The 17,223-nt window shown below is 40.2% G+C and overlaps 1 protein-coding gene across 2 annotated transcripts in view; it reads right to left on the bottom strand.

Moving 5' to 3' along the window:
- KIF13B (kinesin family member 13B) overlaps positions 1-17,223 on the bottom strand; it is a 265,652-nt gene that overhangs the window by 66,597 nt on the left and 181,832 nt on the right. For both annotated transcript variants that reach the window (XM_080674636.1, XM_080674635.1), the window contains exons 33-36: positions 14,462-14,614; positions 13,622-13,699; positions 12,308-12,361; positions 3,963-4,074 (exon numbers count right to left, since the gene is read on the bottom strand). In XM_080674636.1, coding sequence (XP_080530762.1) covers positions 3,963-4,074; positions 12,308-12,361; positions 13,622-13,699; positions 14,462-14,614 — 397 coding nt within the window. The remainder of the gene's footprint in view (positions 1-3,962; positions 4,075-12,307; positions 12,362-13,621; positions 13,700-14,461; positions 14,615-17,223) is intronic.

Raw genomic sequence — 17,223 nt, 5'->3', positions numbered from 1 at the left:
TATATGAACTTGTAGAACAAGCAAAACTAATCTGAAATCAGAACATTGGCTGATCAGGGAGAATCACATAAATCTGCTCTACCTTGTCTGGGGTTGTCAGTTAAATGGGCAAATACATTTGTAAAAATTCATTAAATATGACCCATAGTAAAGATAAAAGCAGTCAACAGAATAAAACATGAAATGGTCCAGCTGCTGGCTTGAGCATGTAAAACAGGGGTGGGCAAACTTTTTGACTTGAGGGCCACAATGGGTTCTTAAACTGGACCGGAGGGCCGGAACAAAAGCATGGATGGAGTGTTTGTGTGAACTAATATAAATTCAAAGTAAAGGAGTGGAGGGGAGAGCAAGAGAACCCTCCGCTCTTTCGGCTCCGCGGGCTGGATAGAACAGCCGAACGGGCCGCTGTGGGCAAACTACGGCCTGCGGGCCGGATAGAACAACCGAATGGGCCGGATCCAGCCCGCGGGCCGTAATTTGCCCACGGCGGCCCGTTCGGCTGTTCTATCCGGCCCGCGGAGCCAAAAGAGCGGAGGGTTCTCTTGCTCTCCCCTCCACTCCTTTACTTTGAATTTATATTAGTTCACACAAACACTCCATCCATGCTTTTGTTCCGACCCTCCGGTCCAGTTTAAGAACCCATTGTGGCCCTCAAGTCAAAAAGTTTGCCCACCCCTGTTCTATACACAAGTCCAAGGATGTAAAGAAGAATGTGGTCTTAATAAATATACAGATAGGGAACATCAGCAGAAAAAGTAAAACTATTACAAAAAAAGAAGCAAATGGAAATTCTAGAACTGAAAAGAATAATCTATACTAATAAAAGGGTAATATACTAATTATACTGGGTGACTGGACATCTTCCGGACGTACGACTTCCTTCTGGACAAAGCCACGGTGGTGGGGGCCAAGGCAGAAGCGGTTAGGGGTGATCAGGCTGGCAGGGCAGTTGGGGGCCATCAGGCTGGCAGAGGAGCAGTTAGGTGGCAATGACGCCAGCAGGCAGGCAAGCAGTTAGGAGCCAGCAGTCCTGGATTGCGAGAGGGATGTCCTACCACCGGTTTAGGCTGGGATGGGGCCTAAACCGGCAATTGGACATCCCCTGAGGGGTCCCAGATTGGAGAGGGTGCAGGGGCCGGGCTGAGACACCCCCTCCCCGTGCACAAATTTCGTGCACCGGGCCTCTAGTAATTTAAATAAAAAGTTCCCTAAATGTGCTTAACAGAAGACTGGAAATGGTAAAAGAAATTATCCAACCAGAAGAAACAAGAATAAGATAAAAAGATTAAAAATAGAAATTTAAAAAAAATAGAGCTTCTGTGACCTGCGTGTGCAATATTAAACAGAAGGATTCGAAAGAGAGAAAAGTCCAGTAGAAAAAGTTTAATGAATAGCTGAATATTGCCCAAATTTCTTGAAAAACTCAACCTACAGATCTAAGAACATCAGTGAAATCCAAGCACAATAAATATTAAGAAAACTATACCTAAGCACATCATTGTCCAACTGCTACAAAGAAGGAGAGTGAAAATCTTGAAAGCAAATAAACGAAGACATTATGTAAGGAAAATGTGACAGAAATGATGGCTGAATTCTCATCAGAAAAGGAGTCTAAAAGATAATGTAATATCTGTGAAGTGCTGCACTAAACTGTGAACTCAAAATTATCTAGAGAAAATATCCTTAAAAAATAAGGTGAAATAAAGATATTCTCAAAAGGGGAGAGCATTCTTCCCCAGGAGAATGACACAGTAAGAAATAATACAAGGATACTCATGGGCTAAAAGATATCAGAAGAGGTTAAGATCTTCAGGAAGGCCTGGATAATGCCAGAAATAATGACTATGAAGGAAAATAGAAAAGATTCTCTCTAGTGTCTTAATTTTCTTAAAAGTGGTTATTTTAAAGCAAAAGAAGTAACATTGTAAAATGGGTTCATAACATCTGGAAAAGTAGAAGATACAACAACAATAATACACAGTAAGGGAGGGAGGGAGGGAGGGAGGGAAAAGTCAGATGGAACTACTGTTGCAAGGCTCTTATATGTGTGCAGTGGGAGATGATATTAATTCATAGGCTGTGACAGGTCAAGGATGCAGACTAGGGTCCTTGAGCAAAGACTTTCCTAAATAATCAAACAAATACAGGCATACCCGAAAGCCAAAACAGGAAATAAAATCAAACACTAAATTTTTTTCTGTCTTTTTTTTTTGTCGGGGGGAGGGGGGATAACTATTTTATTTATAGCTATGAGTTGTATTTTATTTATACAACTCTCCATCCTTCCCCACTGGGTTTCTTCTTTTTATTATTTTTATTTTTCAATTTCAGTTTATATTCAATATTATTTTGTATTAGTTTCAGGTTTACAGCAGTGTATATGATTGTCTAAAATATGTTTTTAAATTAAACTAAAAGAAGACAAAAAGGAGGTCAGAGTGAAAAAATAAAAATAAAAAGGTCAAACAGAAACCAGCCCTGGCCAGGTAGCTCAGTTGGTTAGAGCATAGTACCAGTAAGTCAAGATTGTGGGTCCCATCTCCGATCAGGGCACATATAAGAATCAGCCAATGAATGCATCAGTAAGTCAGCAAGTGAACAACTTGATCTCTCTCTCTCTCTCTCTCTCTCTCTCTCTCTCTCTCTCCCTCTCTCTCCCTCTCCCTCTCCCTAAATTAATTTTTTGTAAAAACAGAAACCAATAGCAACATGGCAGACATAATAATAATATTAGATATAAAATAACTCAAGATGTTAATTAAAAGGCAGAATTTGTCAGACTAGATTTAAAACAAAATCTAATCCTAACTATATGCTGTCTACAAGACAGTCACTTTTAATTTAAAGACAAATATAGGCTAAAATTTTGAAAATTGAGAAAAAGATACACCATGCAAACAACAGGCAAAAGAAAGTTGATGTGGCTATATTAATATAAAGCAAGACATATTTCAGAGTAACTATTACCAGAGATATAAAGGGATATTTCATAATGAGAAATATCGCTTCTTCAGGAAAAAATAATAATCCTTAACGAGTCTATATCTAATGCAGAGTTTCTAAGTGAATGATGAAAAAAACCCGTATAATTAAAGGGAAAAATAGACAATTTTCACAATCATACTTGGAGATTCAATGCCTCCTCTTAGTGATTGATAGAACAAATAGCAAAAAGCCAATAAGGACAGAGATGACATTATCACAAGCACGATGACCTAATTGATATACCCAGAACACGATGCCCCAAAACAGAATAAACATTCTTTTCAAGTAAAAACAGAATGTTCACTAAGACAGAGCAAAGGCTCAAAAAATTTCAAAAGACTGAAATGTTAAAGAGTCTGTTCTCTAATTATAATTAAATTAAATAAGAAATCAATAAGACCACCCAGATATATGAAAATGAATTAACATGCTCAATAATCCATGGCTCAAAAAATAAATCAGAGGGAAATTAGAAAATATTTTGAATATGTAATAATGAAAGCACAGCATGCCAAAATTTGTAAAATGAAGAAATAACAGAAATCAATGAAACAGAAAATAAAACTAAATGTTGGTTCTGTGAGAAGACTAATAAGAAAATATTTCCCAAGTCATTTTATGAGGCCAATATGATCATGATACCAAAAGCTAACAAAGACATTATTATTATTATGAGTAAAATACTGACAGATATTCACTGTAGAACATATACACAAAAATCCTTAAAATGTCAGTAAAAGGGATCAAGCAAATATAAGGGATAACATATCACTATCAAGAAGTGTTTATCACAGGAATGCAAGACAAATTCAACGTTCAAAAATCAGTGGAATTCAACATGTTAAGACCAAGGGAAACACTCAGATGGGCATGAACTAGTAGAACAGCGGTTACCTGGTAGGAAATCCTGATTTATACTATTTCTGAAAGGGGCTGGAACTTCATGACAGTGATTGGCAAATGAAACCCTAACTTACCTGGACCAGGAGAATGGTTATTCTGGGGACAACCAGGGAGGGATGGGGCGACTGGAGCAGCTCCTCTGGAAACTGCGATTTGCGATACATCCTGTTGACTTTCCCACCGGCCCTATAAGGACAAAATTGGTAATTTTTATTCAAATCAATCAGTTAACAACAACAGCAATAATAAAAATCTAAAGATATTTAAGAAAAAACTGTTATACATTACTAAAGCTTTATTCCCTTGACAAGACATGATCAGTTTGATGACGTACTTTTCTTCTTTAGAGCAGCGGTCGCCAATCAGCGGTCCGCAGACCACTGGAGGTCCGTGAGGTCCGAAAGGTTGGCGACTGCTGGTTTAAGGAAACCTTTGGAGCAGCAGTCACCAACCGGTGGTCCTTGAGGTCTGAAAGATTGGCGACCACTGCTTTAGAGCATTCATTTCCCAAGTAGTAATGATACCTCACATTTGGATCTCCCTCCAGTTTAGCACTTAGAGTCTCCTCAGTTCCATCCTCACATTCTTCCTATTACAGGATGCAGCTTCCCGCACAATATGGATATACTAACACCTTCCTTCTGAAAGCCTCCCTGTGTTCTGCTTCCTGACTTCTGCCTGGAGATGCCCTTTCCCACGGCAGATTCCCGACTCAGGAACAACTCTAGTGGAGGCAGGTGTCTCTCCTCTCTTCTCCATGGGTGCATCTTTCCATCCATTTACATATCGTCATCAAAGTAAAAATTCTACAACCGTGTATTACCATGCTTCTCATTTTAAATAGACATTAAAGATAAGTTCCAGTTAAACCCAAATCAAGCAATCACACGTTCCAATAATGGAAGTCTCTGGATTGACAAGTTTTATTGTACTCTCAACTTATTTTATAAATCCCCATTAAAGAGATGTCATGGCATAATACCTGAACAATGCCAGCCAGGCAGTGGACTAATTTACCACCCTAAAGCTTATGGTGAGCCATAAAAATGGTGATACCATCAGAGCACTTTTAACATCAGTCCCACCTGGGACAGAAAGAAACTCCAACCAAACATTACAGGGACAAAAACCAGTAATGGAGATGAGATGCAAATCTCTTAAATGCTTCAAGTTCCCTTTGATCCTCTAATAATCACTAGAGTTAAATAATGGTATTTTATATTCATTCAGGCTAGTATTTCACAGATGCGTGACCCTGGCGACCCACTTGAGTTCTCATTAGTGATCACCTGCAAAGCGAGGTCTTCACTGCGCCTGAAGATGGATGGCGGTGGGAAGACCTCTTAGGTTTCAGATATGTACTGGAAGCCTATCTGCTTTTAGCGGCAACCTAAGTACTGATCATAAAATCAATAAGCCCTAAGTGATCTGGATCCTGTTTACCTGAGAGAACACTCTTCCCTAGGAACTCTCTCAGCACTTGATATTTTAAAAAATGGCATGATGTTTTAGCGTTAGGAAGCAAGGAAACAAAAACAGACATGAGAGACGATTCGGGAAACCATGAATCTGAAATACTTCACGGGAGAGGCATATGAATCACACACTGATTTACAGACTTGCCTGTTTCATTAATGTTCTTTGCATTGAAATGTAATTATCTGTCCTGCCCAGGCAGCTGCAGCTCTGTGTTCTGGGACATCACAATCAGGGGGTTGGACATGAGGGCCAATGCCCTTGGAGCTCCGCAGAGGGAAGAAGACTCATGCTGTTCACAGTGCGAAGCTCATGCAGGGTTGTTTTGAAGACAACTTACTCACTTTGAGAATAAATTTATTTTCAGGTTTTCTATTTTTCTGCCTTGTTTGGCAGCTGACAGAGTGGCACTCTGTCCCTTAGGAAAACTAAGGAGCTGATTTGGAGTCAGCACCTCGGCTGCTCGGTGCATAATGGTCCAATGACAAATAACGCAGGCGTCACCTCTTCCCCAAGGCGCTCGCGGGGCTCTCCAGCTCCCCGAGTAATTTCTCCCAGTTGGCACTCCCACACACAATGTTACTACCAAATCAGAATGAAAGCAATAACTCTTACTGTCTCATATATTCAAATACCTCAAGTGAGAACATTTGAAAGGATGCATGCAGTACCTTAATTAATACCGCCTTAGCCATATTGCTGGCCTATCGGATAATGAAAAACAGAGACACATTTCCCTTCATCCATCTACCTTCACTGTCATCGTAACCTTGAGGAATCGTGAATGCTAACTATTCCCAGGTCTTACCGACCAGACACAAGGACACAGAGCGTCTCAAATCACTCTGGGCTGGAAGGAGCCCTGCTTCGGAGGGAACGACAAATGTGGATGATAAACTGGGAACAACACTCCTCCATCCTCTCCGACACCCGCAGACCTCTGGGGAAACACTCCGCCGACACCATTCACTACGTCCCTTTCTCCTGCGGTACGTGCCCCTTCTCCTGCCAGAAATGAAACCTGTGGTTCAGGTTCTAGCTATACACACTGCCCCCTGAGGGCAAGGATTTGTGTCTTTCCAATAAAATGTATATGCCTGGGTGTTCTACAGTTAGTCTCCCTTTACTGAAATGTTGGGGGTGGAGGAAGCATCTCTGTTAAAGGTACTTTAGAGAGAGATGAACTTGGGACAACGAATAAAAAGCACTTGGCCACACAATGGGCCGCTGGGCTGTTCATAGTTTAGTTTGTTCATTAAATTCCACATATGAGTGAAATCATATGAGCTCAGTTCTCAAAGCCCAAGAGTATGGTGGGTTTTTTCTTTTGTTTTGTTTTAACTTCTATCACAGTAATCTACACCTTTAAATCTAAAAAGATAAGTCTGTGATCTGTTTTCAACATTCTGCCTGCCTGTCTATTGAACTTCAATCAGCCCAGATGAGGAGGCACAAGAGAAAACTCTGGCTTCCTTTTGGATCCCTACAGTAGCTTCATACGTATTAGGGATTATTTGTGCTCCCAGGCGGAATTCAAGGAAAAAAAACCCTATTCAAGACAGCCATTTTTGTAGCTAGCACCACGTTTACAGGCAAACTGAACAGGGAAGCACAGGAGTCTCTCAGCTGACTTGGAATGTGGTTTAGTCCCCTGTCCACCTCCATTTTCCCACTACGGCTCTTCGGACAGACATGGAACCTTTGGGTTTTCTGTAAAGAGGTTTGGTTTTCCATCAGAAAAGTGGAAGATTAGATACCTGCACAAGAGGTATATAAAGAGAAGTAACATTCCAGATTCTAAGGTGGATTCTGCAACTAACAAAGCACCTTTGGCATCAGCCTTAACTAACTAACTCAGGGCAGTTTTCAGGAAGGTAATGTGGCCAAAACACACAACTCAGTTTTGTTAACCAGATACTCATTTAAGCTTCTGGTTGCTTTTAATTGCATCAAAAACTCCAATTGGAAGATGACAAACACTATCTTGCAAACTTATTAAAAATATAATTCCATCTCAAATAGCTTTAGAAATACCACCCAATACCACCCCACCACCAGGGCTGTCTGCCTGCCCTCTATCTATGACTCTGTCTCTATTTTGCTTGGTAGTTCAGTTTGTTCATTAAATTCCACATATGAGTGAAATCATATGGTATTTCTCTTTCTCTGACTGGCTTATTTCACTTAGCATAATGTTCTCCAGGTCCATCCATGCTGCCAGAAAGGGTAAAATTTTCTTCCTTTTTACAGCAGAGTAGTATTCCATTGTGTTTTCAGATGAAAAAAACAATCTGCTGAAATTAATTCTGCACCTAAATATGAGCCCATCTTGGTAGACTGGTCAAACAAAGTTTGCTAAGTTTTCATTTGATCTAAAGAAAGGGGTATTTTATATTTTTTAATTGAAAAGCTTAATTAAGAGTAATTTATTTTAGGCCCTAAGGTGAATTTATAAGTTGAGAATAGTTCATAAAATTCCATTTTGATAGAGTTCAGTAAAACTATTGCAATTTTAATATGTAACAAGCATCAGTAAATAAGGAAATGTGAAATATGACTGGCTGGATTCAAAGGGGTATAGGACAAACTGGATTGTTTTAATAACCGACCACTCCCTCTCACCTTCCTGCCGCACCTTTTAGTGTCACTCTGCTCCCAAATGATTACTCTTTGCCATGACATTAACTGAAAATTAGGAGAGAAAGGAGTCCTGAACCTATGCTGTGGCCATTTCCTGATTCTACACGTTATTTCGGCCTACCTGAGTGTTCCAATGTCACACAGGGGAGGACACAGCACATCAAACTCTACTGCACAAGTCTGGTTTCATAATCAAGCTCAAAGGGACAGATTAATATAAACAACCCAGAAAAAGCCATGCCAGTTGGCAAGGTAGGTGTAACTAACATAATCATAATCTTCAATCATTTCAAAACAAATTTTTTAGCATTTTAAGCATCATCAAGTCCATGATAAAATTATGTTTCTGACTCAACTCTCTTGAACATTAAACACCTCTGTGCAAAGTAACTAAGATGGTCCAGCTGAGCTAAGTTTGGTGCTGTCGAAAGAATGCTCAAAGCTCCTTCACCATTTTTTCACTCCTCTCCCCCATCCCATGCTTCAGAAAAGAACATCTTACAAGTTCCCAAATATTTATTTGTACTATTTGCTTAATACGAATTAACTCCAACTCCTCCCATTCCAGAGCCTTCTAAATTCAGTAAGATGCTTTAGTTCCTGGTCTGTTTTGACAGGTACTTTTACAATGTTAGGCCCAGTTAACAAGGAACATTTGAAAGGAATCATACATACTGACAACCAAAGTTGTTTTTACAAAAGGGTGAGCCCAAAAAAATTAGCAGAGTCAAATTTAGTCATCTTATAAAAGCTACATTTAAAAATTCAGTCTTAACCCCAAGGTAAAAGCAAGAGTGATAAGTTTTAAGTAGTAGGATAGGACTTGTATCCCACTCATTAGGCAAACCTAATGGATTAATTACCTCTCCCTGGATCTCTGAAAACTGAAGAACACAGGAAGTCCCCAAAAGAAAAGAAAATAACCAATGTGAGTCTCTGAGATTTCCCATTTTATCAATCATCTTTCCCTTAGGGTTTTGTGCGCAAATTGTTATGGATAAACTAATGGAGACCCTCTCAACCCAATACATACCAATATAAGAGAACAAAAACTTCTAGCAACTTGAAAGGTATAGAATAAAATTTTTACATTTTATTTTATTTATTTATTTTTAAAATATATTTTATTGATTTTTTACAGAGAGGAAGGGAGAGGGATAGAGAGTTAGAAACATCGATGAGAGAGAAACATCGATCAGCTGCCTCCTGCACACCCCCCACTGGGGATGTGCCCGCAACCAAGGTACATGCCCTTGACCGGAATCGAACCCGGGACCCTTCAGTCCGCAGGCCGACGCTCCATCCACTGAGCCAAACCGGTTTCGGCAAATTTTTACATTTTAATGTATTTAATTTATAAAGAGGTAATTTGTTCACATGCTCCAAAACCAACTAATATAAAAAGGCATTCATACAATTCAAAGTGAGAAGCTGCCTCCCTCCCTCCCCGTGCCTGCTCAGTTCCCCACGTATTTCCACCCTCTCCCAGGCAGATAAGAAATGGTATTAGTTTCTCATATATCCTCATACTACTTCTTATGTATGTATAAGCAAATCTATAAATTGCCACACACTTCCCTCTTGTCCCCTCCTTCAATAATACAATGGCAGCCTACTATACATCCAGCACTTCATTTTAATTACTTAGTATATCCTGGTGATATACTAAGTTTATAGACTGAATTTCCATATTTGTACCTGGAGGGGTTCCTTATTGTTTTTACACCTGCACAACATACCATTTATTTATTGTACATGTATGTGCACACCCAGCTACACATAAAATGTATGTAATCAGATTAAACCAACGGACATTTAGTTTGTTTCTAATCTGCCATTAAGACAATGCCACAATGGACTCCCTTGACCTCAGGTCATTTCATATGTATATAAGCACTATTGCAGTGTAAAGGGAGTTAATAGGATTTAGATCATTTGTATGTTAATTAGTTTAAACACTACTCAATCCTGAGGAACTGTATTATGGGTAGCATTAATAACAAACTTTGAATTCTAGGCAATGCCATATTTGAAGATGTTTTTCCATTGTTTCATTTAAAAGGCCACAGGGCGAACTCTGTTCCTTGCTACTAATGCTGGGGCAGTAGGGAGGGGGTCAAGGGGGTTCTTTTCTTACTAGTAAGAAAATATAATTTTAAAAATATTTATTTTCCCTAAAAATCTGTTAATATGCTCCGCTTTGGATGATAAAACTACTGAGGGGCCCTCGTCTGAAAGTGGGGGTGGGGGGTATCCTGTACTCCCTACTGAAGTGAGCCTGAAATCAAAACTCTGTTGTTTAGTGTTCTTTTCACTTTGTTTTTGAGCATCACACTTATAATCCTCTATCACATGAATTTCCTTATTCCTGAAACAGGTCCCTTCATAAAAATCTGTCTTAGAACACTTTCTTCTACCTTTCCCCTAGTGAAAAGCAAAGGTCTCTAATTTTGATATGCAAACTGTAGAGAGCACCTGGGAAGGCACATGGGCATTTCTTTAATTGAATCCAGTGGCCATTGGCAAAGCCACGTCCTGGAAACACTCTTTGCCAAAAGGCAAGCGTGTTGTCAGCTTGATCTTCAGCCCAGGTGCCAGGGGGTGGGTTTTGTTATTTAAATCCAGCCAAGCACCAGGAATGAATACGACTCTGGCCCATCCAAGAATGCACATAATCTCCTTTGTCTTGACTTTTAGTAAAACTTCCTGTTTTTTGCTATATAAAATAAACACGCTGTATTGGCTCAGGGTCACTGTTCCTGTCCCTGTCCATGTTAGAGGACAGTGGTCCCACTCGGCCCCAGCTTCTTCCTTCCATCTCTGTGTCTGTCTCTTTCTTTCATTTTCTCAATCCCCAGCTGCCCCTCCTCAGGAACCGGATCGCTCTCTAGTCACGCTGGACTCAGAAAAGCGAGAAATATTTACAGCGAACATCCTTTTACTAGTAACCTGCAGATATGGAAACAAGCACAGCACAGTGACAGAAGTTGACTGAAGCCCAGTTATACCTGGTACCCTTTCAGGGCTCGTTCCACGACTGCATTGGGAATGAAGTTAGCAATGGCAAGCTGGCCCCTCTGCTCTCCCTGACAACACCTCTGATGTTTGTCAGAGGGTGGGACTGCCATGGCTGAGGAAGACTGCAAACTGGGGAGAAAGGGTATTTAACTTTTTTGAAGTATATGCCTACTGAAAATATATATTGCAATAGAGTGGAGGTATCCATATCTTTGTTGCTGGGACAGCACATTGACATGGGGAAAATCTGAGAGGATGGAAATCAGGCTTTCCACAATTTTGCTAAGTTACCCAGACACCCCAAGAAATCAGCTTGACTCAAACAAGGGAAGTCCTGGAAGAATAACCGAAGTGTGTAAGATTATCATTACTCATTTAAATGACACGTCCAGCTAACTTCTACCCAGCCCTTCATAGAAACTGCCCTGGGAAAGGTCTCCAATACACTCTTAGTTGTCACATCCAAAATAGTCTTTCAGTCCTCACTTTATGTCTCTAAAGAATCTGGAACCCTTTCTCCCACAGTTTCCAAGCCACTCTCCCTCCCGGGCCTTCCTCCCTCTCTGAGGACTCCTCTTCTCGCTCTGGCCAGCTCCTGCTCCTGTACTTGCCCTCCAAGCTTAGCCTTGGTGATAAATCCCTCCCACTAGTTCAACTCCTAAGGATTAAGATATCAACACAGGGCATGTTATCCACATTTGAGAGTGCTAACATCTAACCAGGGTCCTCAAAAAATATCAGACACAAAACTGTAATATGTGACATCTAGTTATGACATCTTCAAGAGATCCCTTTAAGTTAATAACAATGATATATCTATGCTTAAAACTCTGTTCAATCAGGAAAAGCTATATTAACAAGTAAATAAATTCCAGCTAACAAAATTTCTATTCCCTCATTTTTCTTTCTTCTAACAAATAATACTAACTTTTAGGTATCATCTTCATATTTCTTATACATTTTCAATCATTATATCAATATTTTACTATTAAAAATCTGATTTGAAGTTCCTTTTCTGACACAAACAAGAAGAGTATTTTAAACAGACATATGAACTTAATAACCAATTTGTTTTTGAACCCCCAAAAATTAGAGTAACAAGAAGGCCTATTAAATCATATTCTATCAGATAAAAAGAAGTGAACTCTAAACACATTCCAATAAATTCCACATGCATAGAAGGGAAGGAGAGATTTGGGCCTGCAAAACTAGTGTGTGGTCACTGAGAGGAGAGCTGAAGGGGAAACAGGTCTGAGACCGACAGAAAATAGTTATAAACACATACCTTGTTGCTGCCTAGACTGTAAGAAGGAATGAGATCTTGTCGGCTGCCAGACAACTGAAGAAGAAATAAGGAGGGAGATTAGTCCTTTATGTGTAAAAGTACATAAATCTACGGCCCTGGAAATACAAGATTTTGAAAACTGAGTCAACACAATGTTCCACCTGGGTAGTAGCAGACGGGCTGCCAAGGCCACAGCTGCAAACGTAGTAGACTAGTGGCCTTTGGGACTGGAAGGCACATTTTTTTTAATCGAATTGGTTAGCCACAATTTTAAGAAGGGAGGTTTGTTTAAGATCAGATATCCAGTTTATGCTGAGGAAACAACCAACTGGGCCTCAATAAGAAACACTTCATTTGTTTATCCCTTTCCATTTAAAAGATACCAGGTTACTGGTTATCTTATGTATTTTGATCTTATGACTCCTTTTTCTGGGTATTCATAGCAAATGTATACACACAAGCTATTTTAAGTCATAGGATTCTAAATAATAAATCTCAGCATGTATCAGTACATTTAAACATATCATTTTCTGAAGGAACGAGAGATATGAATGCAGAATTAAAGTGATACTTCTTAACCTCTGAGAATGCTCCCAACCGTTCAGTCTGAGAGCACGAGTGATGTCTTTCAGTCACTCGGGGGCCCCCATCACTATTGTCTCTCAAAGGCTAAGGCTGAGGGTCAGCTGCTCTTTGTCACAATGCTTGTACTGTGGCTTTTCTTGGTGGAAAGTCCAGACAAAGGTATAATGTTTCCTACATCCATATCTTTATCAAAAGTAAGAAAAGGAGAGGTAAATCAGGGCCACAGGCATATTTCTTTGTGATGAATTATCTGCATGCTTAATATGCACATAAATTATACATTCATGTCTTAAAAAGAACAACAAACTTAAGACACTGTTATGAAACAAACTTATTTTACTCATTTATACTACCCTGGATGGCCTGTAAGCAATTGAGTTTGTAAACCTAACCCAGACTTCTCATAAATTTAAAAATAATTTAGTCCAGAAAATTCAAATGGTTTGCCCTAGGCACTTGGTCACAGAACACCCAGTCACTGTGACAGGCACAGGTGCTAAAGAAATGAGAAACATCAGAGAGGTACTTAAATGGTACTTCCCCCTGACATCAGGAAGGGCAGGGGCAGAGCCATGCACAGATTCTCCAGGGAAAAGAAAAGAGGCCTTTCAACCCATTCAGACAAGGAAATGATATCTGAGGTGAGATTTAAAGGATGGGGAAGAGCTATTCAAGGAAAAAGAGAAAGGAGACACAAGCAGGACATAGAATGGAACGCCATGTACTCACTCTGTTCACATTGGGAGAGCTGATGCTCCTCCTACTCAGCTTCCCTTTGCCCGTCAACTGCTCCTTCACCGCAACTTCCTGCCAGTCAGACCCAGAGGAAAACTATGTATCAGAGACACACTCCGAAGCAATACCACCGAAAGCAAGCCTTGAGTGACCACCTACACATAATAGTTCTGTACATAATGGCTGTGACTCCACATGACTAGTGATCCCATTACAACTACTGTGGACTACCCGAAGTTAGCTACAGAGCTGACAGGCTACCTGGATACTTCTCTCCTCTATACTGACGGCCCCACTGAAGCTGGCAGAAGTCAGTCCCAGGAGAAAGGTCGTGAAAATCAGATCATTTACTTTTATTTTTCATTAGTATGTTTGGTTGCAAAAAGTCTCAAATTGCTAGGTAGCATGAGATTTAGGGTTTCCCTGAGGGTTAGGTTTACTACTGGCATTTCTGTTCTCCCATCTGGAGACCGTTCTATGGCTGTGGGAGGCATGTCCAGCTAAGCAAAGGACCCACTGTGCCTCACTACTGCATATTTCTTCAGCAACATTACTGCCCAGTGTGAAGGAATTTTTTAAATGATTCTTTAGCCAGCAAAAGTTAAATACTTTCTCCCATTACTTCAAGGCAACTAGATACCACACAGTGCCTTGGAAACAATAACTTTCCATATGTAACTCTTGTATCTTCACAGACTACACCGGCAAGGCTAAATTAATATGCTCCACTTAAGTAGATGCTTCAAAGTTTACACATAACAGTACTGTGATGCCAAAAGTCAAACACAGAATCGGGCTGGGTCAGCCCCACTGTGCCCAGCGCCATGGGCTGACCTGGCGAAGGCGATCCAGAGTGAGCAAGTTCTCCACGTCTAGCACGCTTCGAAGGTATTTTTCAATGTAAGCCTCGGAGTCAGCAGAAGCCGTGTTTTCCACATTAGCTGCCATTCTCGCTAATGTTTCTCGTTCCTCTACGCCCTGGGCATCCTGGAGAATGGAAAGCTGTACATTAAAATTAAGTACATTGCAGAAGAAAACAGTGTTAACAGCGTCTTGATCTATACAGACACACACGTACATACAGAGTACTGAGCTAACAAATGGGATATAGGCCCAAGTTCCATAGTAAAGTCAGCTTCTGGAACTCAGAATGCATTTTCCCACAGAAATCACAGTATAAACGGTGGTTAGGTTGCTTTGAAAGGCTAAACACAACGTAGCTAAAATAGTGCATTCTCAACAAAACTGTTCTCTATTTGATTTCCACTGTAAACAAAAGCATTGCTGGTTAGAAAGGATTTGGTAGGCTAGTTGGAAATATAACAAGCACTATATTTTAGGAACACATCTTGAGGGGCAGGAGAGAAGAATGAGGAGCTGGGGAACAGCTAGATAGGGTGGGATCCAAATAACCCTAATAAGAGGCAGACATGGGGATGGAGAATAAGAGTGGAAAGAAGGGTGGGTTTCAACACTTTCACTAAGCAGCCTACCACAGACTATTCAAGGTGTACCGGCTTCTACAACTGGTCTCAATCCTCAACTCTGGAGCGGCAGAGCCGACCAAGAAGAGAAGTATCCAGGAAAATTCTCACTGTGCTTTCCAGCACAGCCCAACCCTGCTCCTCTGTCTGACATGGACTGGCCATGCATATAAATGGGATATGCGCAAGTCGGGGAGGGATTTTATTAATGTATTTATTTCCAGCAAACTTAGTTCATAACAAATTATTCTGCTCAGGGAAAATCAGATACTTTATTTACTTGTGAATTTGTCAAAAACTACAAAATATATATCCATATGCCACTGCATCTTAAGATGCCATCAACTTTAAGGGAAAAAAACCCCATCATTTTATATACCTCTAAGGAGAAAAAATGTCTGCCTACTAATTTTAAGACATCATTAATTATAAGACACATTCTAACTTCCAAAAATATTTTTTAAAATTTAGATGAGCGTTAGAGCCCGGCTGGAGGGGCTCAATTGATTAAGCATCATCCTGTGCATCAAAGGTCGCTGGTTTGATTCCTGATCAGAGCACATGCCTGGGTTCCAGGTTTGATCCTTGGTCAGGGTGCATGTGGAAGGCAACCAACTGATTGAAGTTTCTCTCTCACATTGATGTTTCTCTCTCACCTTTTCTCCCTCTAAGCATGCCCTCAGGTGAGGATTAAAAAATATAATAATAAACAATAATAATAAATGAGTATTAGGATGGATAAAAAAAGGAAGAATTTGGAAGATGGCTAAATTTTTGATTCCTATAGTAATGCATGTGAGCCTTTTAATAACCCTGAAAAGAAATCATCTTCATTTCATAGATGAGGAAAGAGGAAGGCCACATAATTAGCAAAAGAAGTAAGGCAAGAGTAATATTTGTTTTTCCACTCAACACAGAACACTTTTCGGTGTCTGAAGGGTACAGACATTATCCTGATTTTCTAAGGGGAAACTTGAGTTTTAAGAAACGAATATGTTACCCACACCTATCCATGTTACCCACACACCTATCAAACATAAAACATTTCCATTACCTCAGGAAGTTCATTTATGGGCTTCACAATCAACCCCAGCCCTCCTCAAGGCAAGATAATTTCTCTGACCATACATGTTAAGCATTTCACCTTTTTTGGAACTTCAAATAAATGAAATCATACTCTTTTGTGTCTAGCTTCTTTGACTCAGCATAATTTTGAGATTCATTCATATAGTCCATTTCTTTGTATAGCTGAGCAAGATTCCACGGTATGGAGATACCACAATTTATTTTTATTTTTTTAAAATATATTTTATTAATTTTTTACAGAGAGGAAGAGAGAGGAGAGGAATAGAGAGCTAGAAACATCGATGAGAGAGAAACATCGATCAGCTGCCTCCTGCACACCTCCTACTGGGGATGTGCCCGCAACCAAGGTACGTGCCCTTGACCGGAATCGAACCTGGGACCTTTCAGTCCGCAGGCCGACGCTCTATCCACTGAGCCAAACCGGTTTCGGCGATACCACAATTTATTTATCCATTCATCTGATGATGGATGTTTGAGTTGTTTCCGGTTTCAGGTTATTTTGAGAAGCTGCTAGGAATATTCCTGTGCAAGTCTTTATGGACATATGCTTCCATTTCTCTTGGGTAAGAACTTAGAAATGGAATTACTGAGTCATGGGGTAGGTGTCTATTTTCTAAAGTGGAGTATCATTTTATACTCCCACCAGCAATGAAAGCATTCACGTTGCTAAAAAAAAAAACACACAAAAAAAACAAACAAAAAAAAATGTGGAGATGTTTCTGTTGCCCTCTGGCCTATGACCACTTCTTGTCACCAAGCCCTCACAGCTTCTGTAATATGGAACACAAATGGACTTTCTGGGGCTTTTTCATGATGAGACCTAGCTTCTCAAGGGATCTTTTTGTTGTTGTTGCTAATCCTCACCAGAGGATACTTTTCCCATTGCTTTTCAGAGTGGAAAAAGGGAGGGAAGGAGGTGGAGAGAGAGAAACATCGATGTGAGAGAGACATGTCGATTGGTTGCCTCCCACAGGCACTCCAACCTGGGGTGGGGAGTGAAACTGAAACCCAGGTATGTGACCTGGA

Source organism: Plecotus auritus (assembly GCF_963455305.1).
Source record: "Plecotus auritus genome assembly, chromosome: 6".
In the NCBI taxonomy this organism is placed as follows: Eukaryota; Metazoa; Chordata; class Mammalia; order Chiroptera; family Vespertilionidae; genus Plecotus; species Plecotus auritus.
Note: the sequence above shows the minus strand (reverse complement) of the source record. Positions and strands in the feature narration are given on the sequence as shown.